This window comes from Sinocyclocheilus rhinocerous, unplaced genomic scaffold (genome assembly GCF_001515625.1).
Source record: "Sinocyclocheilus rhinocerous isolate Xijiao unplaced genomic scaffold, SAMN03320098_v1.1 scaffold603, whole genome shotgun sequence".
Lineage (NCBI taxonomy): Eukaryota > Metazoa > Chordata > Actinopteri > Cypriniformes > Cyprinidae > Sinocyclocheilus > Sinocyclocheilus rhinocerous.
Window position 1 is genome coordinate 865,495 of NW_015656630.1, and position 22,204 is coordinate 887,698.

General features: G+C 37.6%; 2 protein-coding genes across 8 annotated transcripts in view; both read left to right on the top strand.

Annotated features, from left to right (window-relative positions):
* tiam1a (TIAM Rac1 associated GEF 1a) overlaps nucleotides 1-10,213 on the top strand; it is a 63,757-nt gene extending 53,544 nt beyond the window's left edge. For all 3 annotated transcript variants that reach the window (XM_016528397.1, XM_016528396.1, XM_016528398.1), the window contains exons 16-27: nucleotides 1,881-2,108; nucleotides 2,272-2,340; nucleotides 2,492-2,617; nucleotides 2,761-2,869; nucleotides 3,477-3,656; nucleotides 4,510-4,628; nucleotides 4,807-4,915; nucleotides 5,308-5,366; nucleotides 5,741-5,837; nucleotides 6,224-6,311; nucleotides 8,040-8,212; nucleotides 8,507-10,213. In XM_016528397.1, coding sequence (XP_016383883.1) covers nucleotides 1,881-2,108; nucleotides 2,272-2,340; nucleotides 2,492-2,617; nucleotides 2,761-2,869; nucleotides 3,477-3,656; nucleotides 4,510-4,628; nucleotides 4,807-4,915; nucleotides 5,308-5,366; nucleotides 5,741-5,837; nucleotides 6,224-6,311; nucleotides 8,040-8,212; nucleotides 8,507-9,024 — 1,875 coding nt within the window. In that variant the 3' untranslated portion in view covers nucleotides 9,025-10,213. The remainder of the gene's footprint in view (nucleotides 1-1,880; nucleotides 2,109-2,271; nucleotides 2,341-2,491; nucleotides 2,618-2,760; nucleotides 2,870-3,476; nucleotides 3,657-4,509; nucleotides 4,629-4,806; nucleotides 4,916-5,307; nucleotides 5,367-5,740; nucleotides 5,838-6,223; nucleotides 6,312-8,039; nucleotides 8,213-8,506) is intronic.
* Nucleotides 10,214-13,128: 2,915 nt separating this feature from the next.
* grik1a (glutamate receptor, ionotropic, kainate 1a) overlaps nucleotides 13,129-22,204 on the top strand; it is a 64,988-nt gene continuing 55,912 nt past the window's right edge. For all 5 annotated transcript variants that reach the window (XM_016528399.1, XM_016528402.1, XM_016528403.1 and 2 more), the window contains exons 1-2: nucleotides 13,129-13,609; nucleotides 13,703-13,791. In XM_016528399.1, the coding sequence (XP_016383885.1) occupies nucleotides 13,707-13,791 (85 nt within the window). In that variant the 5' untranslated portion in view covers nucleotides 13,129-13,609; nucleotides 13,703-13,706. The remainder of the gene's footprint in view (nucleotides 13,610-13,702; nucleotides 13,792-22,204) is intronic.

Here is a 22,204-nt window from a genome sequence, read left to right on the forward strand (position 1 = left end):
TTTCTGATCCTGCATAGACAGCAACGCAACTACCACATGTAAGGCCCAAAAAGGTAGTAATGACATCATTAAAATGGTCGATGTGACATTGGTGGTTCAACTGTAATTTTATGAAGCTACGAGAATATTTTTATGCGCAAAGAAAACTAAAATAACGACTTTTCGTGGTACTCTCGTGAACGTGTCATAGACTGACACGGAAGAGAAAAAAATTGTTGAATAAAGTAATTAATTTTGTTTTCTTTGCACAAAAAAAAAAAAAAATTCTCATAGCTTCATAACATTACAGTTGAACCACTGATGTCACATGGACTATTTTAACAATGTCCTTAATGCCTTTCTGGGCCTTGAACGTGGTAGTTGGGTTGCTGTCTGTGCAGGGTCAGAAAGCTCTCGGATTTCATCAAAAATGAGTGGGAAAAGTTCCCTGCACACAAATTCACCATGTTGACCAATATAAAGCTACTTGGTTTCAAAGCGACTTCTGTGAGTGGTGCTACACTATGCTACCCATGAAATCTTACCAAAATTTTGCTAATGTGACTTTACATCGGTAGAACATATCCTGAAATTCATCCACCTAGAAAAGTAGTCCCTCCTCAAAAGAGTGATTTTTACACCTTGTCTTATTGTTCAGTGAATTGTTGTGGGCACAATCCAGTCATTTCATTGTGAATCCACGTGATCATTAGTGCAAAAAAGTGCAGATTTTGCACTGGTTTCAAGTTGGTCACACAAATTCACGACAAACAGAAAGCTGCTTGGTTCAAACCTGCTGGAACACTTTCCCCATAGACTTCCACTGCAAGCACATTACTATACGTGTGTTTTTTTTGTTTGTTTACAGAACAAGGAAAAGTCCACATTTTTGTCCAAAGAATACCACAGATGTTGTCGATAAAGCTTAAATTGTTTTTAACCCGGAAAAACGATAGAACTCATTACTTTTATCTCCCTACATCGCACCACCTCTCTCCAGGCTGTCCAGGCTGATTAAGGCATGCTGGGGTGTGCGGGCTTTTTGTCAGTCCGTCACTATGTGTTTATCAAAGAGGAATTCATGCTGCTGGAAGCCCCATCTGTCCTCTGTTCCTCCTGTCTGTGTGAATCCGTTCCACTTCTTCCTGAACACTATCCTGAGTCTGAGTTCTTGCTGTAATGCTGTGACATACGAGATGTGACGCTGAGGTTGAAGATCTTTGGATTGGAATCTGTCGTTTTGGACAGGTTTGCATTGTTTAGGTGGATAATTGCTTTCTTTCAAGTATTTGGAAGCTAGATGATGCATGTGTGTTGTGTAATGTTTGTCAGTGATGTCAAAAAAATGCATTACATTCAGTAAGTAGTACAAGGGGATGCGGTTTTTAGATGTAATTTTTGTATGTTTATAGAGAAATATGAGGGTGTTTTCAATAGTGGTAAGCCGAAGTAATCTTGGCTAAGGGCAGGGTGTACTCTTTGAAAACTTGTTGACAAGTTCCTAGATGGAAAATCCACCCAGTGCCAGATTTCCCAAGGAGACGAACTGTTCAGTAGTAAATTACAACAGAGTCCTTTCAAAGATCTGACATAGACCATCTTAAAGTTATTTATCGCACAGACACTTGTAATTACACTTCAGCCAAGGCATGATGTGCCTTGTCTTTGGAGTTCAGCCAGAACATCTCTGAATGTGTGTTTGGAACTGGAAATGCATCTTTCTGAATCTCGAATGCTCTGAATACCTGTGTGGGTGTGTGCCTGTTGCTGGTGAACATTTTAGAGGCATGTGTTTTTTTTTTATATATATATATATATGTTCAGATTTTAAAAGTCATGTAGTGTATTTCAGCCTTTGATTGCTCCTGGTGTTGAAATTGACATTTTGTTTGTCTCCACAGAGTACAGAGCAGGTGACTGCTTTCTGCCACAACCTTCATGATATGAATTCCACCGAGGGTCCCGTTTCCTGTTCCTCGTCTTCCTCCACATCTTCCTTCTCTTCATCCTGTGTGCCCAGCCCCATCTCACCCCTACCAGTTCTCTTCACCCCACGCCAGCTCTCCGATGCTGATAAACTGCGTAAGGTCATCAGTGAGCTGGTGGACACTGAGAGGACCTATGTTAAGGTCAGTATTTGCTGTGCTTTTAAAGCGTTGTTTCGATTTTTAACATGTTAGATTTGATCATGATAAACCTGCTGGATGAAAATCACTCCTGGTTTACAACTTCTAATATAAAAGCTGTGCTGAAGCCAAACATGAACAAGTCTTCGACTCTCTGTATCTACAGGACCTGAACATTTTGATAGAGCGCTACCTGAACCCCCTGCAGAAGGAGAGCATCCTCTCACAGGATGAGGTGAGACAATTTTTTTTGTATTCATTATATTTATTTATATTGAAAATAATGTATTAATTATATAAAATATAGAATGAATAATATAATTAACTTCTGAAAATATTATTGATAAATAAGATTCACGAATCGTTTATTCCCTGTGCACTCATAGCTGGATGTGCTTTTTGGAAACTTGGCGGAGATGGTGGAATTCCAAGTGGAGTTTCTGAAAACTCTGGAAGATGGAACCAGATTAGTTCCAGATTTAGACAAACTGGAGAGAGTGGATCAATTCAAGGTGCAGTTATATTAGTCCATATTTTGGATCATCCAAGTAGATGCTAAATATGATTGGCACCATAAGACGGTCACTATTGTCTCCTAATTGCACGTTTGATGAATCATTCAGTGTTTTCTAATTCATTGTCTTCTAACTTCCAGAAAGTTCTGTTTTCTCTTGGTGGATCCTTCCTGTACTATGCAGATCGTTTTAAGATCTACAGTGCTTTTTGTGCCAGCCACACAAAGGTCCCAAAGGTCCTTACCAAAGGTAATGCCACTGAACTTTCAGAGACTGGTTTACTAGCATTAGCACAATGTTTTAAAGTGCAGGAGAGCCCTTGGTTCCTGGAGTACCATTCCTTGTCATTTAATTGCCATGTTCAGTGACTATGCTTTATGTTGGCTAGTTTTATTAGTTGTTGTTCTGAAGCCCTACCAAATGCCAAAGGCCAGTTTTCATAGTTTATTCAAAGCTAGAGGGGTGTTTTTACTCTCTCACAAGCAAATGATGTACCCCAAAGCATTTTACTGCGGAATGATGACCCTTTTTAGGGGTCTACTGTGAAATATTGCCATTTCCCAAGGCACCAAAGCTATTCCGCTGATGTATGTGAATGAAGATGTTTCCTGTGGGAAGAGTGGATCAAGTTTTAACTTGATTGACTGAAATTTTTATGGATAAATGTGTTGGAGTATAAACTTTCATCTAAAATGTGAGCCTAACATTCTTGCAGTTGAGAAAGTTGATTTACTCAAATGTAATTGTCTTAATATCAAGTTAAGACCCCTGTCCAAGTTAAAGTCTAGTTTACGGATGCAACTGATTTGAAATTCCTGTGCCATCCCATAACTTCTCCTCCACACTTTTGGTGCAGCTAAAACAGACCCGGAGTTCAAGGCATTCCTGGCTGAGAGGAACCCCAGGCAACAGCACTCTTCCACGCTGGAGTCCTACCTGATCAAACCCATTCAGAGAGTCTTAAAATACCCACTACTCCTGAGGGAGCTTCACTCCCTTACCAACCCTGACAGCGAGGAACATTACCATTTGGATGGTAAATATGGAGATTTAGATACTAATTGAGCATAATCTTAGGCCATGGGTAGATCTATTTGTAGTGTAATATGATGCAGCTCCTCTTCTGAGCTAGATGAGCAGGTTTTGAAGACTTTTAAAAAGACCACATCATTGAAAACAGAATTTTGCTTGCTCTTTTGAAATTTGTTTGCCCTGGCAGTTCATTCAGACTGTTTATCAAAGCTTAGTCAGAGTAAACTATAGTAGTTATTACCTGTAAAATGATTAATCAAAATAAGACTGAAATCGCGATTTGGCTTAGTGCACTTTATCAAATCACAATTTAGTTAAATGTGTGCTGCGTGTTTCGGAGTGAAGCACATCACTGTGTTGATTTACACCAGAGCAGCTCATGACCCAGTGTTTTCAGTGTCTCAGAGTAGATGCAAAATGAACTGAGGTGCTCTGAATTTGGGTGACTTATGCATTTGAGAACACCATCGAACATCTTCCTAAACTTGTAATGAGAAGCGTTGTCAGAAGCTTTAAGGGTCCTTGCGGTTTTCCTCCAAATTAAATAGCTTGGTTAAATGTTTGAAAATGCAGTACTTAAGACAACCATAAATATTAGTATCGTAATTGTACAAATGTAATCTAAAATATTATAATTAGATTTTTATAATTAGATTTTTTCAGAAAAATCACAATCACATCCCCCCCCCCCAAATCATGCAGCCCCAATCGGAATAGAGGTCATTTGCACACATTCTTAAAGCTACAGTAACAAAATTCTAGTGGGGGTAATTCTAAAGGCGGAATGCTCCAGATGGCTAAAAAAAAACATCTTAATTCTTTAGTTGCAGTTTATTAAGTCTCTTATCTTTTTGTAGTTGCAATGAAAGCCATGAACAAAGTGGCCAGTCACATAAATGAAATGCAGAAGATTCATGAGGAGTATGGAGCCGTGTTTGACCAACTCATCAGCGAGCAGAGCTCAGAAAAGAAAGAGGTACTGTTCCACTGGTCTCTCTTAGGTCTTTGTAACTCTAAAATTTGCATTCGTTGATACTACTTGAAACAAATATTGTAATGCTACCATCAAATGTCATGATGTGTGCACTGATGTCTTCTAACATCTAAAAAAGTGAATGGATTGGGTTTTACAACATTGTTTACTCCTATTCCAGGTTGCTGACCTGTCAATGGGCGACCTCTTGTTGCATGACACTGTGGTCTGGATCAACCCACCCTCTTCTCTCATGAAGGGGAAGAGGGACCCAGAGCTGGCTGCGTTCAGTGAGTGTTTGTAAAATGCTTCTTCCCGAAATAGAATCCTGTTCTCTTATTCATTAGTCTGTTCCCTACAGTAATGGTTCCCTGCATCAGTAAAAGCCAGCTGTATCTTTGGGCACAATGGCATTAGAGGAGCCACCTTGTCCTTGGCTCTTAAGACATTAAAGTTGCATTTATACACAAGGCTTTTTTTTCCCCTCGGCTAAGACATTTTTGAAGAAACTCTTCAGATGCTTTAAAAATGGGTCAGTTTGCCATTGAAGTTGGCAGTATTTCACCGGGTCACGTTTTTACTCCAACTCTTCTGAAAAGAGCCCAAAGCATCTCTATTGTGAATGTTTAGTGTTGTATGGTTTTGTGTGTCTTAATGTTTTATTTCATTTTTTTCCCCTCAGTTTTCAGAACAGCAGTTGTTTTTGTGTATAAGGATTGCTCCAAGCACAAGAAAAAAATCGTAAGTGCTTTTTCCCTTTCTTCATTATTCATTAATAGAGGTCTGATAGGCTCTAAGTGCTTGCAGACTAGCGCTTTTAAGAGGTGTAGTTTTTGGGTTTTATTGAAGGGCAACATTGTCGAGTGTGAAGTGAGGATTCCCTTTTCTTGTACTTGATTCATTTCTGTCGTCTCTTCGGCTTATTTCACATGGCCAACAAAACTCTGTGACAATTGACACTGAGACCTTTCACTTGTTTGCGATATTATAAAACTATCTGACGTAGAGGATACATTACTTCCCTAACGTCCTGTTTTCAGTGTGTCAGGTGGTGGATGCCAATAAAGATCAATTTGAAATGTTTTCTCGATCCTCACAAAGTTATTTTGTCTCAGGGTGGATCTCACAGAGCATCAATCCTTGATGAGAGAGACCATTTTCGGTTTAGACACATGATCTCTACAGACGCTCTCCAAGTTCGCAACCTCCCTAGTAAGTATTGGTCTACTAGTCTCATTCTTTTCCCACAGACCTATTGAGACTAGTGTGGTATATTAACTACATGCTTTAGATTAACTTTGATAATGCGAGTAATGCATTTTACATCCCATGTGCCCTGATGACACTTGATGAGCATAGTAAAGTTTGCTTTGGCTCAACTGGCTCAGGCCAGAATGTTGATAATCACTATTGATGGTTAGGGGTTAAAAGGTCATCCTACAGGAACTTGGGGTCTGCACTTTGGTTCATTGTCCCATGGTCTGTGTCTTCCATGAAGTTCATTAACCCTGTGCTGATCTGGGAGGTTTTGTGCTTTACAGAGTTTCCCACAGACCTTTTACCAGCATACTGTTAACCTGGTGTTTCTTTCATTTCAGATTCAGAGGGGTCTGCAATGTGTGAGATTGTTCACATGAGGTCAGAATCTGAAGGGAGACCCGAGAGGACCTTCCACATCTGCTGCAGGTAAGATGAGGTCCAGAATGTCACACATCAACTTCTTTTATAATTCTCAAACTTCTTTGCATGAAATCCCTTACGAAAATTAACCAGAGTTTTATTATAGTAAAAATGTAGTAACCATGTTTTTTGGCATATTGATTACCATTTGTATAACCACAGTTTTACTGCAAATACCATGGTTAAACTATGGTTAGTGTAGCAAAACCATGGTTAGTTTTTTTATTTTTTATTCTTACAGTTTTTGAAACTATGGCTCCATTTCTCAAAAATCTACACACACAACACACACATGCAAAACGTCACACACATCTTGCAAAAGCAAACACTTCTTTGAAAACTATTTCAACTCTTCTAAAATAGTATTTTTGCGTAGCAACTCTACACACAAACATAAAATAATTAGCCACATACACGCCAAAGTACACACAGATGTGAAAAATGTAAAACAGTACTCTCGTGTGTCTTTTGCTTGTTCAGAGTGCAGTGGACTACAGGAGTTTGTCACAGCACTCGCACATACTGTACATGCATATGCACATATACACTGTATATACAGTATGTATGACTGATGAATTTTACAGTTATGCAACTGAACTGAATCAATACTGAACTGACTTGAGCTGTAGAATGACACTATTGACTTGTTAGAGCTTCTTTATAGCAGAATGTGAATTTGATACTACTGTGAAGCTGCTGTAAAGCAATCTATATTGTATAAAGCACTTTAGAAAAAAAGTTGACTTTCTGGCTTGGCTTGTATGCATGTTCTAGATGGATGGATGATTGATTGTGTGTAGGTCATAAGTAAATGAGTGTGGCATTAAAATGGCAGTGTTTCCCAAATTAAACAAGAGAGCTGTTAGTTTCAAATGATGTGTGTAATGTAGAGAACTGTTTAAAGTTTTGCAAAAAGTTTGTTTTACAATATGAAACGGAGTTTAAAGCATGTAATGTGCTTGTAGTTTTGCAGACTTGGTCTAAAGATTAGGTATATGAGTGAATGGTTCCACTAAGTGGGCCTCAAGTATCACTTTTAGTGTCTAAGCAATTTTATTAAAAAAAAAAACTAATTTGTGGATACCATGGTTTAACAATAGTAACATAGTTGTAGTAAAACCATGATTCATTCGTAAGGGTGTTTTGTTTGAAAAGAGTCTTATCCTTCTTAATAATATTGGCTGGCAAAACCAACATGCTAATCTACCATTTAAGCTTATTATTATTCTTCTGCAGCTTCTGACATCAAATTTCTAACTGTAACTTGTTTCTAGCATGTTTCTTAAAAACTATAGGACATGTTAACATTGTTAAAATGTGTTAGCAATATGCTAAAAGATGCAATTAATGTGTTGAAACAGGCTAAAACATGCTAACAATACTGCAAAACATGTTTTAAACATGTTAAAAGTATGTTAGCCGCATACTAAAACAATGTTAGCAACATGTTCAGTCATGCTATTGCTGGCTTTTTTAATGTCTTTATAACCAAACTTCTTTTTTTTTTTTTTTGGTCAAACCAACTTGCAAGTTTGTCCTGATGAACTTCTCTAGTTGATATAATGCAGCTGCAATCATATATTTAAGTTTGGCTTAAGGGTACAAAAAATACTTTTTGGGGCCACTGTAAAACAGTATATTTCTATTCTGTTCCTCACTAAAATATTTGAACTCTATTTTTATTTTTATTTTTATTTTTTTATATTGAATGCTTTTTATTTTTTATATTTTTAGCTCTCCAGAGAGTAAAAAAGACTTCCTGAAGACCATTCATTCTATCCTGAGGGACAAACAACGCCGTCAGTTAATGAAGACTGAGAGTTTGCCTCCAAATCAGCAGTATATTCCCTTCGGAGGGAAGCGGCTTTGTGCGCTAAAGGGTTCACGACCCACAATGAACAGAGCGGGTATGTTGGGGACATCTGACGCAAACTGAACATTGATGACTTTTTTCTGCAACACTCCCCTTCTCTCTGCTCCTCTCTCTATATTCCTGCTAACTCTCCCACTGTGTCTCTTTCCTCTTACTCTCGTTAACATGATTAACGCCTGTTTTGTTTCAGGCTTTAGGGTGAGCTGATTATTACATACATTTAAATCCTAGTGTCCACCAGACGATATTGCTGCTTTCTTTCCTAAAGTAGAAAACTGTCTGCTGTTTCAAAAATGATATTTAGCATTCATGCTTTCTTCTCTTCCAGTTTCAGCCCCATCTCGAACCCTCGGCCGCCGGAAGCTGATCCGTAATCGTTTCACCATAGACACGAGTGTGGTTTTCGACGACGGCTCGTCCCAAGAGCTCTCACCCATCTACCCGACAGAGCCCCCGCTGTCTTCGCTCCAGAAACCCCAGCAGCCCATCCGAGACACAGACCGCTGGGTGGAGGATCAGTTCGACCTGCAGCACTACGAAAACCAGGACGACGTGAAGGAGACAGACATCCTCAGCGACGACGATGAGTACTGCCAATCCGTCCGGGGCCCTTCCTCTGAGCCGAGTCTGGAGGAGTCTTTAGAGGCCCTTTCAGTAGAAGGAGACGAAGACAATGGTCTCAACGGACTTTTGGATGACAAACCTCCGAAATCCCACACCCCCCTGAAGCTGACCCTCCTGAGAAAGCAGTGTGCGGTGGAGGGTGCCGCTTCTGAGAGGGACTGCGAGGTTATTTGGGTTCGCAGGGAGGATTTTAAAAACAGCTGCAACAGCGACATCTTCTGAGCGTAGAGGGAATGTGCGAGCTGTGATGTTTTGTTTTATAGACTTGTGCGAGGTAGAAACCTACGGAGTCCTAGTCTTCACGGACACGATGCACTGACAATCCTACTGAAAGCCAGAACTGAAGAACTTGCGCCATAGAAAAACTTCTTGATGTTTCAAGCCACTCCACCCTAATATCAATGCAGACTTCCTGCCATTTAAGTACAACTGTACAGCCAATGTATTTATAGAGGCTTCATACTGACAGACAGGCAGCTACATGTTCTTTCAGTTGATCTTTTTGTTTGAAACACAAGATCGTGGTCGATCTGTTCAGTTGTGGTTCATGTCCTCATTTTTATTCAGGGATTTGTGACTTGATGCTTCGTATAACCTCGCTAGTTCTTCGTAATGGCTACACGCAGGTGATTTTTGTCGAGCGCGGCAACATTCTCTGAAAATGTCATGACAGTTCGGCTAGCTGTTTAATGCCATTCCTGTTACAAACCCAACAGTTCCCTGCTTGCTGTCTTTGTTCCCTTTTGCTCATAGGTCACCAGCAACCCAGTATTAACAATCACTGTACACAGAACACGCACACACAGAGAAATAATGTTCTACTTGAATATGGTAGAATGAACTGCAATAATGTAATTTTGTTTATTTGTTAGGAAATCAAACTACCCATAATCCTCGCTAGGTGGGCTTTGGTGTGCTTGTGAATTAAACAGCCAGACTTTTAGGTGCATAAATAAGGTATTTTAATTCAAAGCACCCTTACAAAGTGATGAAATGTAGCAGATTTGTCCTGTTAATACTGAATTAGTCTCGGTGAGAATGAGATTTTTGAAGAGTTTGGTCTTTTGTGGTATTTTGTACCATGGTAAAGATAAAGACGCACACGTTACACCCTGCACATGTATTTTAAAATAAGAGATGCCCTTCCACGTGAAAAACAATCACTGCACCTTCAGCCATGGATCCTTTTTAGTGGAACTGACTGTATTTAAGACAAAAGTGTAAAAACTCCTTGCTTTTACCCTCTGCCTTTTTGAGAATGTGTATGTTCATACTGTGGAAATAATTATTAACCTAAAATAAATTTTCCTAATTTATATTTGCAGTTTTATCCTAATAACTTTGTACGTGCTCTTTTCTTTGTCAACGCGGCACCTGTTAGCTGTGTTTTAAATAAAGTTTGGTGTGATTTTTAAACTTGTCTTATTAAAAATAAATTCATCAGATTATGACTCTGAAAGAAAAAAAGGTGTTGTACTGAAATCTTAATGTAAAAATTTGACTCCTGCTTCTGATTAGTTTATTCAGTGCGGATGCTGCTACCTGATTGGTCCCCATAACTAAAACCCACCCCCACACCTAATCTTAACCCTCAAAAATAGAAGCAGGTGAATCATAATCTCACTCAGATTTTGATACCACACTGGAATGTCTATGAAAATGTCCTTGTCATATCGGGTGTAAGCACAAGGTGGCAGTGAAGCGCTGCACCAACCTGACGACAAACTGGCGCTTTTTTCTATATAAAAATACATCATTAATGACTTTATTAACCACAAAACAGAACGCCGACAATATCTTTTCTGCATTTTCCTCCCACCGAAGTGTACAAATGAGTCATATTTAATGGTCACTGAGCCAGTGCCTGCATTTTCTCCTCTCCTGCGGGTTGTTTTTGTCCTTGTGTGTGGCAATAGTGTGTTCAAGCATAGTAGTTGCTATTTGTAGTTCCTGCTCTTGAAACATTGTTAAATCAAGAACAGTTTGAATCATCAGATGCTCTTTTTGTTGCATAAAATTCAGTTTTTCCACATTTTATGCTAGTTTCTAAAATGTCTAAATTTCAGGGATCCAATATTAATTCTTACATATATCTACATATACTAATATTTAAATGAGTAATTTTATACAATGCATTTATATGTGTACATTAGACATATAAAACAGTTGTCAACATTATTGACACGTAGTATATATTTTGAACATATTTTCAAGTTCATATAGATCCATTAGGCAGCAGTTTAAAAATCAAGTGCACCAGAACATAATTTTCTGCTCTGCTGTTGAGAAACCAATTTTGATTTAGAAAATGAAACCCCATTTACAGTGTTTACAGTAAATACAACACTCATAACCAGTTCTCTGCCATTGAATGAAAAATAAATAGGATGTTCCATTTGCTAAATAGCACATCGCATTTCTATTTCAGGTAGCTGTCAGACCATGAGAGCCTGAGGGAAGAAGAATGTTACCAAAACGACAAACTAAGGGACAGTTGTCCCACATCAATTTTGGAAATTTATACTTAATAAAAACGTTCTAACACTCCCAGAGCCCTTATCAGTCCTGCTCTGATTCCATGCAGTGTCTTGGAGAAATGTTATCCACCGTCATGTAAGTACAGTGAGTTTTAAATGACTTTTAATAAGCTAATCTATTGAATGCGCTGGAATTGCATAGTTATGACTCCGTAGTTGTATTTCCTGATCATTGAACTGCTTTATTATGGGTTGTGAAATTATTTGTTGTGGTCGATCTGCTTTATGGATTGTGACTTTTTTTTCACCACATTTTTATTCTTTCCGCACACTTCTGCCTGCTGACTAGTCGATTTTAATGAATAATAAATCATAAACATGTCAATAAATGCACTCAGGTGAAGATGTGACCATGCATTATTTGAAACGCTCCAGGATTGAAACTGAAATTCGTCTTTACTTCTCTCCTACCAGCCACAGTTGATCATCAATATTAGCTTTGCCACTTGCAGACACCATCAACAGATGGAACAGGTTGAAAAAGAGCTTTGAGAAGAAGAAATCATGGATGAGTTGCTGAATCGAACTGATGAAACATTCATCAGACTGAGGAAAGCAAGAATCCTATGTGTCGATATAGTAGCTATGATTTGTGCTTATTACGGCTTTCTCTGTAATCACAGGGTTACCGAGATGGAAACTCACAGTACGCTCTGAATCATGGACAGAATATGAAGGACTTTGGACTAAATGTTATTTTATCCCTGATGCCAGTTCATTACCATGCAAAGCCTATTTAGATCCAGCCCCGTGGTCAGCTCGTTACTTTGTGACTCTCTCTCTTTGGTTCTGGCTGCAGCTGCATGGATCAGTTCACTCATGAGCATTCAGTGCACCCGTCCCGACAGTGCCAGGCGCTGCCTGATTGGAGCAGCCTGTTTGCACCTGCTCGCTTCACTCACTACTCTTATCCCTGTGTCCTGGACGGCACTCTGCATCTTCCATGCCGATCGTGGTCTGAGCTCCATTCAGTTCCACATGGGGGAGGCTCTGTTTGTAGGCTGGCTGGCCTCGTGTTTGCTATGCACAGCCGGGTTGTTGCAGTGCTGTTCTCTGGGCCCTTCATCAGGGCAGGAGAAGAAACAAGCATCGCTGAGTGCTCCAGCCATAGTGACATCAGTTTGGACACACTGTTCAGCTCAGCCAGCCTAGACTCTCTTGTAAAAATGGTTAAGTTGGTAACAGTGTTGTCTTTTTTAATTCACTTATAAATAAGGAAAATAAAAACTGAAGGGATATTTCAATATGTGCTACAACTGATGATTTTGCATCATATTAAGTTGTTTAATTTAGTCAAATAAATATAATTTTATATTTATCTTATAAATATATTATTTATGATCATTTATATCATTTTATTATCTCCTGCTTCTTCCTTTGCTGTTATATGATTTGTCCAACAGGTGGCGTTGTGTGCCGCCATTTGGCAAAAAAAGCAAGCTTTTTAATTCACTGTGGCGTTCGTTGGTCCGATTCAATTTACCGAATCGGTTCTTTCCCATAAACAAGACCAAATTCAACCGAATCATCACTTAAAAGAGTTTTAAGAATTATTATGTTTGATTTGTGATAAATGCTGCTTTTCACGGTATTTTAGTAATAATAAACACTAATAGGCTATGAGTTACATATTAACAATATATATTCCATCTTTTTGCTAAACAAAGTTCTTTTGCAGCCGAGTGATCTAACGCTTTGTGAATAATTTCGACCGAATCAATCAATCAAGAATCGGTTCAAAAGAACATTTCGTGCGAACAAGACATCGCTATTTCTGTGGACTGTCCCGTGCACGCATATATTTTGAGCATGAACTAATTATGAGCAATTACCTTACTTTCTATGACAGGATTCAGCTCAGTCTGCCTAAAACGGATTGTCACTAAATATGTGGCTGGTTTGAAAAAGAAAAATAGAAATAGAACACTAAACAAAATTTAAGACCCTGCAAACTTATCTTCAATCTGTGTGAATTTAAAAATGAAGATAACGTCTTGAAGAAAGCCAAACGCTTTGCAGATTTTGCTTTAATCCTGCGTCTGGATCATGAGTCTGTCAGGGGCACGCGCTCTTTACTATCCTCGCTGTGCGCGTGCGGAGTGCTACAAGTATTTGAAGCGATGAACAAAGGATATCAGCACAAAATCCTACCTGAAATATCTTGAAGAGTGCGTTACATCGAGGATTTTCGGGGAAAGGATGATAACGTGTTGTTTTTGAGGCAATAACCGGCTTTTTCGAGGAGCTGTTTCGATTGCGCGCGATGGGAGGTGAATGGAAGTTGATGAGCGCGCGCTATGGTTCCTTAAATCCAGTTTTATGACATGAAGTTTATTTTATTTTTTTACCTCTTTTGATTACAGAGCCATGGAGAAGCGCAGAAAACTGTTATTTTTCATTTTTTATTTGATGTCAAAGTTTTACCTTGGTGACCAGCAGGTCATACGAATTGGTAAGTGATTGTTTATCATGACTCGTCATTGTCACCTACAATTATTGTTAATTCATAAACTTTCAGTGTTTGTTCAGCATCGAGTGTCTTTGTTGTCACGTCACCGCTCTTTAAGCGACTTGAAAGTGTTATTGCTTGTTTAAAAATAGACCATCTATCTGATGTTTTTATGACCTCTAAATGCATTCCGTTTATTTGTCGTATCTGCATATCCATGTAGAATATGGTCTGCATATTCACTTAAATTATCAGCATTGTCATTGATATAGCTACTATAATAATCTATTTTGTTACAGAAGTCTAACTAATGGTGAAAACTTTCTCAAAATGGGATGAAATCATTAACAAAGAATCAGTCACTTTGGTCATTACTTTGGTACATTATTGTTTGTAATGGGTTGACCTTGGATTGGCCCATAGGTTTGTAATGGGTTGACCTTTCTTTACATAAGAAGTGTAGTTGGCAGGTCATCTTGAAAGTAAACAACCCATAAATGCATTCCTCATTTAATATTAAACCATCAGCATCATCACCACTGAAATGAGATTTGATCACTGGCTCTCCTCTGTGTGTTATTGAGATAAAGCGTCCTGTAGTCACATAGAGGACAGTAGGGTCTGATGATTGCTGCTGTCTGACTTTGCCATCATGGTAAATCCCCAAAGCAGTTTTAACAACCTACATTAATCCTCTTTCCTACCCAAGACTGATTTGATGTTCCTCTCCAAATGATGGGACTTCAGTTGAAACAGAAAGCTTGGCGTATTGCTTCTGTGGGATGGATTGTGAAATACTAATAGTATAAATAATAGTTAATATGGACATGTATCATCCATCCATAAATAAACTCGACATTGAAATTATCTACATTTAAGTTTACTGTATAGATCTAGATTGCTGCTGTCTGACTTTGCCATCACGGTAAATCCCCAAAGCAGTTTTAACAACCTACATTAATCCTCTTTCCTACCCAAGACTGATTTGATGTTACTCTCCAAATGATGGGACTTCAGTTGAAACAGAAAGCTTGGCATATTGCTTCTGTGGGATGGATTGTGAAATACTAATAGTATAAATAATAGTTCATATGGACATGTATCATCCATCCATAAATAAACTCGACATTGAAATTATCTACATTTAAGTTTACTGTATAGATCTACTCTTGATGTGGGTCATTTTTCCTAGGACTTGTGTATAGAGCAGAATGAAAGAGTATTTTAGCCCCAAATGTAACCATCTGACTGCCCTATATTGATTCCACAGTTATTTTATCAATTCTCTCCCTGAGGGGACTTGTTTCGCCCACACCATGTTTGGACCCTCTTTATCGGAGACATTTGTCAGAGTTTATCTGGTTTACAGATGTTCTGTCATCTTGAACACACAGTGATCTGTCTTTAAGATGGATGCGCGTTGGAGCAATGAATCGTTTTATTAGATAAACTCACACCCTTACACATACACATGGATTTGGTAGGACATTGTAAATCAGGCTGGAGATACAGGAGACTGTCCCTGTGTGCTCTTGAAAATATAGGTGCACCCAACTGCCATCTGTCATCTGAATGTTATGATTGGCATCTAAAGCATAAGTCGCTGGAGACATGGAGTGATGGTAGGCTTAGTTTGCATAATAGTGAGTCGTAATGGATACACTGACATTCCTCAGCTTTTCACAAATGTTCACGAGCAGGGACATTGCTCGACAGGGTACAGTGTTTCTTTTTCACAGATTATGGGCAAAGTGTGAACTAAAAATAGATGTTGAATGATACAGAACAAAACCAGATTTGCAAGGTTTGCTCTTTAAAATTATTAATTTTAATTTTCAATGACTCTAAATGAATTGTATAGACCATTTTGAGGGATGTAACCATCTAAAACAGTGGTTCGGATGCATTTCTGGTTTTACACTTTCAATTTCCATCATTTCTGAGAATTCAAAAAGGTCCACATTTTGATAAAAACATATTATGACAGCCGTGTTAACGTTAGTTACGACTGAAGCACCTCTTGTTACTGTTTTAAAATAGTTTGAGCAGGTTTGTCCCAAGGCACCCACCACTTTGAGATCACATGACCAGCTGAATACTACTTGCTTTAAGTGTGTTCGAATTCGGCTGCGGCTGGATGTAACCGATTAGTTAGATTTGCCATTTGCAGTTGAAGGAGGAGTTGAAAACTGAGACATCAAGTTGGATACTTTCTGCTTCCCATAGTGATGTTTGTGTCATGTTTGCATACTTTATCACAGATGAAGTGGATTAGTGGAATATTAGCCTACATATTTATAAATATGATAACTTTATCAAATAACTTTATGATAATCCAATATGACAATATATCCATATCAGAGATGTAATAGGTGTTGTTTTAACTTACATGTAGCTGGTCCGTCGCGTGGCAGCCACCATTTTGAGATCTCAGGACCAGCTGAATACTATTTGCTTTATCTAGGTAACCCATACTTTTTGGTAACTGCATAGAAATTTTCCATAATTTAAAAAATTTATCTAAGAAATGAATATTGCATTTTTAAAAATATAGAACTTACACATTTACACTTACTTACACTTTTACATCATTTTATACATCATCTGAAAGCTGCATAAATATGCTTTTCATTGATGTATGGCTTGTTAGGATAGGACAATATTTGGCCGAAATACAAATATTTGAAATCTGGAATCTGAGGGTGAAAAAAATTCAAAATATGGAGAAAATCGCCTTTAAAGTTGTCCAAATGAAGTCCTTAGGCATAAAAGAAAAATCAATCATTTTTACCCATACAATATATTGTTGGCCATTGCTAAAAAAATACCAGTGCTACTTATGACTGGTTTTGTGGTCCAGGGTCACATATTAGCTAGGGGCTTTAAAGCATAGTTCACCCAAAACTGAAAATTCTGTCATTAATTACTCACCCTTATGTTGTTCTAAACCTGTAAGACCTTCGTTCATCTTCGGAACACAAATTAATATATTTTTATTGAAATCCGAGAGCTTTCTGACCCTGCATAGACAGCAACGCAACTGACACGTTAAGAAAGGTAGTAAGGACATCGTTAAAATAGTCCATGTGACATCAGTGGTTCAACCGTAATTTTATAAGCTATGAGAATACTTTTTGTAAAATATGTATCATTTGTAAAATTTTGTATAATTTGTTTTAATCTAAAATCTAAATTTGTTTTCTGAAGAAGACAATGACAGAATTTTCATTTTTGGGTGAACTAACCCTACGGGTTCTTTGAATGGCAGTGGTGCTATATTAACCACTCCAAAGAACTGCTGAAGAACCAATTTTTTTTAAATTTTTTTTTTTTATTTGTTTTAATTTACATGGAGTATGGCAGCCGCAATTTTTTTGAGAACACATGACAAGCTGAATATTTGCTTTATTTATCTAACCCCTATATTATCAGATACTTTCAAATACTAAATAAATAATGGCTTTAATCGTGGCTTTAATTAATGATCACATTTCTACAATAGCACGGTAACTGTAAACTGCGTTTACGTGAGTCTAAGACAATGCCAATGCTAGTAAGTGGTTCGATACAGTCATCTAAAAGTTTCAGCATGAAGGAAAAAAACAAAATTTGTTTACTCGTCTACCCCGAAAATTAAATCATAAATGTGTCCTATATAGGATGTCTGCTGATGCCATTTATCATCCCACTGGTTACTAGCACAGATTTTGTGACCGTATGGCAGCAGTTTTGTTAGTGTCGGGCTTTGGTCCAACTGTGTTGGGCAAGACCATTACCGCATGCGTTCTTGTTTAATATCTCTATAAATCTTATAATTATTGTCCAACTCTGCACAAATTACTGTTTTTAAAATCTTAGAGAATATTTTGTTGTGATATAGAGCTGCATCAGCTCATTCCTGAGAGTGGTTTAAAATAATCTCTGGGCTTTGGAAGTATCACAATGTTGACTGAGAGAATGTGCAGTGCTGGGAAATTAATCCTTTTAGATTTGGATCCATGTGGCCTCAGATGTATGTTCAGCACTGTGAAATGGCACTGCTCTTTGACCGTCAGCAGAATTTCCCTAAAAGTCTGTACGGCTATGGTGAACCTGGGCCCGTATTTATCAAGCTTCTCAAAGTGCCATTTTAGTCTTAAAGGGGTCATATGATGCTGCTAAAAAGAACATTATTTTGTGTATTTGGTGTAATGAAATGTGTTTATGCGGTTTAAAGTTAAAAAAACACATTATTTTCCACATACTGTACATTATTGTTTCTCCTCTATGCCCCGCCTTTTTGAAACGCGTCGATTTTTACAAAACTAATCGGTCTGAAAAAGCGATGTGTGCTCTGATTTGCACACGTCTGCGGCGCGTTACGGCTCCGATACGGCCACCGGAGCTGATCACGGCTACTCACCAGTTTCTGAAGCGGCTCTCCGCGCTGCATCACTAAATATAGGTGCCTATATTTTTGACGGATAATAATAATAATAATCGTCTTGCTGTCGTCAAAGAAATCAGCAACAGGCGATATCTCTGACTATCATCAATACACGATACTATCGTCTACCGGTACAACCCTAAATTAAGGTTGTGAAGACGATTTGTTTCCTTACCATAATGTATTCTCTTGAAAATTCTTTATTGTCAAATGTGTGTTGAATGTAAACTCCTATTAGGAATTTAACCATTCAATGTGAATTTATCTGAGAAAATTCTTAAATACGGAAATGTATTCAGTGATTGGTCCATGCGTATTTCGTCATCCAAAATCCCCGTTTGTGGCACAGCAAAGTGTCGTGAATCAACTCTAAGACTGACACTTAAGATTTAGTCCTACACTTCGCTTAAATTACGACTGAGATGCTTGATAACTAACTTTTAAGCGCAGCTTTGAGCCAAGAATTTTTTTTACACTTAAGTCAATTCTTAGCAGCATTCTTGAGAGTAATTCTCAGAGGCTTGATAAATACGAGCCCAGGTTTCCAAAGACGCATCTTTTTGAACACTTTACGAAGTATTTGTTAAATAATTAACGACTAATGTAGGTTGTAAACATTTGAATCAGAACATACTCACTTTTATTGAGCCTCTTATAGATTGAGCTTGAAATAACAATAAACGAATTTGAGTGTTTAGAATGGGCCCCATGAGAAAATCAAAGGGTTCGATCACAGTGGCGGAGAGAATGGAGAATAGCTAATGTCTCTGGCTCTTTCTCTGCGAGAGCATTGGTATGCATGCTGACTCCTTATCCCTTTGTGTTTTCTTGTGTTTGTCAGAAGGGATGTGTTTGAACAAGATTTCATGAATTTGAATGAGAAAGAAGGCTTTTTCTTTGATGATGCATTTGGCCTGTGTGTTTGCAGAAATCATTGTGATGTCTTTATGAGGAGTGTGTGGAATATATCATAGACAGTAGGGCTGGGCGATATAGCTAAAAAATGTATCAATGATATAATGTTTCATATCGTTCGGTATCGATAATTATTGACATTTTTTATTACCTTTTTTAAAACAAAGTGAGCTTCTATATTTCTATAATATTTTGAATGAATAACGCAGCAACTGCACATCTCGTGGGCTAGACTAACAACACATTAAACTACAACGTCACTTACATCATCATCACCGCATCTCGTGCTCCACTGATGACGCTCCCTGACGCATATCTAACATTGGATTGTACTATTTTTGCATTCAAATGCAAATGTTTATTTTAAATTCGACTAATATTCATTCTTTACTCACAATCTCCTCATCACAGGCAGGCACAGCCCTCATGTTTGTGTTTGTGTGTGCTGTCTGCGTCACTTATAACACGTACCTATATCGTGCACTATATCAAACATTTTTTATATCATTATCGAAGAAGGTGTACCGTCGATAAGTATCGATACCGTTTTATCGCCCAGGCCTAATAGACAGTGACAGAAATGTTGAAAAGAAGAACATAGAGAAAGAAGATGACCGAGTATTCAGTAGTCACTTGTGTGCAGGTTTGTGTATGTGTTTGTATGTGTGCATGCATGCATTTGTTGTTGTGGGCATTTGTGTATTAGAAAGGTTCTAGACTCATGACCTTGATTAATCAAGAACTGTGTACATTGCATTTATTCATTTGTCAGATGCTTTTATCCAAAGCGACTTACAAGTGAGGAACATTTCATCATTTCATCATAAGAGCCACAATATTCGTAGCAAAGTGTTGAACTTTGAAAGTAATTTGTTTTAACTGAATTTTTTTGAGAAACATATGATTTACAATTTTTCTATTAAAGTTAATGTTCAAATGTACAAATGTGATTTTTAACATGAAATGAAATGGATATTATCCGTATTTTTCAAACTTGTAAATAAAACAGATTATTGGAGTTTTACAAGAAAATACTATTTCAGTCTTTCAAAATGTAATGTTTCATTCAATGCGTTAATTGCCATTCTTTGTAATTATATGTAAAATTTACTAGAAATTTCTGTTTTAAAAAATGTTTTAAAGTAAATCCTGCAACATTCATATCACGATATGAGTAATTTTATTTCACTGTAATGATAGGCAAAACAAAACTCAAGCTCACTGAAGACACATAAACAGTCACGGATTAAATAAGAATAAGAAACTAATTACAAGCAATAGGACAAAAAAATGTGAAATGCTACGTACATTGTATGAAGTAATCAAATGTATAAAACACTGCATATTCTTCACTGTGTAAATTAAATATATATTTAGGGGTGTAATGTTTCATTCAATGCGTTAATTGCCATTCTTTGTAATTATATGTAAAATTTACTAGAAATTTCTGTTTTAAAAAATGTTTTAAAGTAAATCCTGCAACATTCATATCACGATATGAGTAATTTTATTTCACTGTAATGATAGGCAAAACAAAACTCAAGCTCACTGAAGACACATAAACAGTCACGGATTAAATAAGAATAAGAAACTAATTACAAGCAATAGGACAAAAAAATGTGAAATGCTACATACATTGTATGAAGTAATCAAATGTATAAAAACACTGCATATTCTTCACTGTGTAAATTAAATATATATGTTCAAATGTACAAATGTGATTTTTAACATGAAATGAAATGGATATTATCCGTATTTTTCAAACTTGTAAATAAAACAGATTATTGGAGTTTTACAAGAAAATACTATTTCAGTCTTTCAAAATAGTCCTCGGTTTTTCGCCCGATCAGATCCAAACCAGTGCAGAAAGATTTTCTGGAGAGTGAATATCAATAATGATCAAAAAAGTTGAACTTTCGACTTGCCGTCGCAAAGTGAAGCCAAAAACATTCCAAAGGGGCAGGGCCACTTTTAGTAAAATGCCTATAACTCCTGAACGGAATGAGACATCTTCGTCAAACTCTCACCAAGGCTCGCCCCAATTGGCCTGACGGGGGTGCTACAACGATCAAAAGTACGAAATCACTCAGAACTCCTAAACCGTCAGTCACAGACTCAAGTGTCTTATGTCGTTGGAATCCTTGGCTCACGCCGGACAAAATGATTTGGCCTTGGCAAAATGTATGCGTATTTTGGATTTTTTGAAAAACCTACTTTTGTGAACTAGTCCTCGGTTTTTCGCCCGATCAGATCCAAACCAGTGCAGAAAGATTTTCTGGAGAGTGAATATCAATAATGATCAAAAAAGTTGAAGTGCAGAAATTCTGGAGAGTGAATATCAATAATGATCAAAAAAGTTGAACTTTCGACTTGCCGTCGCAAAGTGAAGCCAAAAACATTCCAAAGGGGCAGGGCCACTTTTAGTAAAATGCCTATAACTCCTGAACGGAAAGAGATATCTTTGCCAAACTCAGAACACTCAGCTCAGTCTGAGGTCACAGGAAACAAATCGCAGAGCTTGGCCACTTGGTGGCGCTGTAAGTAGGGATGGGTATCGTTAAGGTTTTAACGGTATTACTACTATTACCGATACTGCTTATCGATTCGGTACTTTAACGGTATTCTTATCGGTACTTTTTGTTTTATATATATATAGAACCGTTAACGTCAGAGCTTATCGATACTCCGGTCTTTCATAATTTAGCCCCGGGACCGATTAAATACCGGGTTTCGGTACCCATCCCTAGCTGTAAGGTGGAAAAAATCATAAAAATTGCCATAACTGCACAACCATTTGCCCTATCAACATGAAAATCACTTGTGGACGGTCTTGGTCCAAAGTGCCACAAGTGTCTACAAGGACATTTGCATATCTCAAAAAACATTGCACGATTTTTCGCACATAATCATAATGTTCGTATCATACGATATAACTCCTTATTCCGGACAACTTTGCCTCTAGAACCACTGCTGTCAATCAAATAGTTTGTTAAATAATTGAGAAGATGTAAAAAAAAAAAAAACTTTTGCAAACTAGTCCTAGGTTTTTCGCTCAATCTGGAAAAAAACTGTACA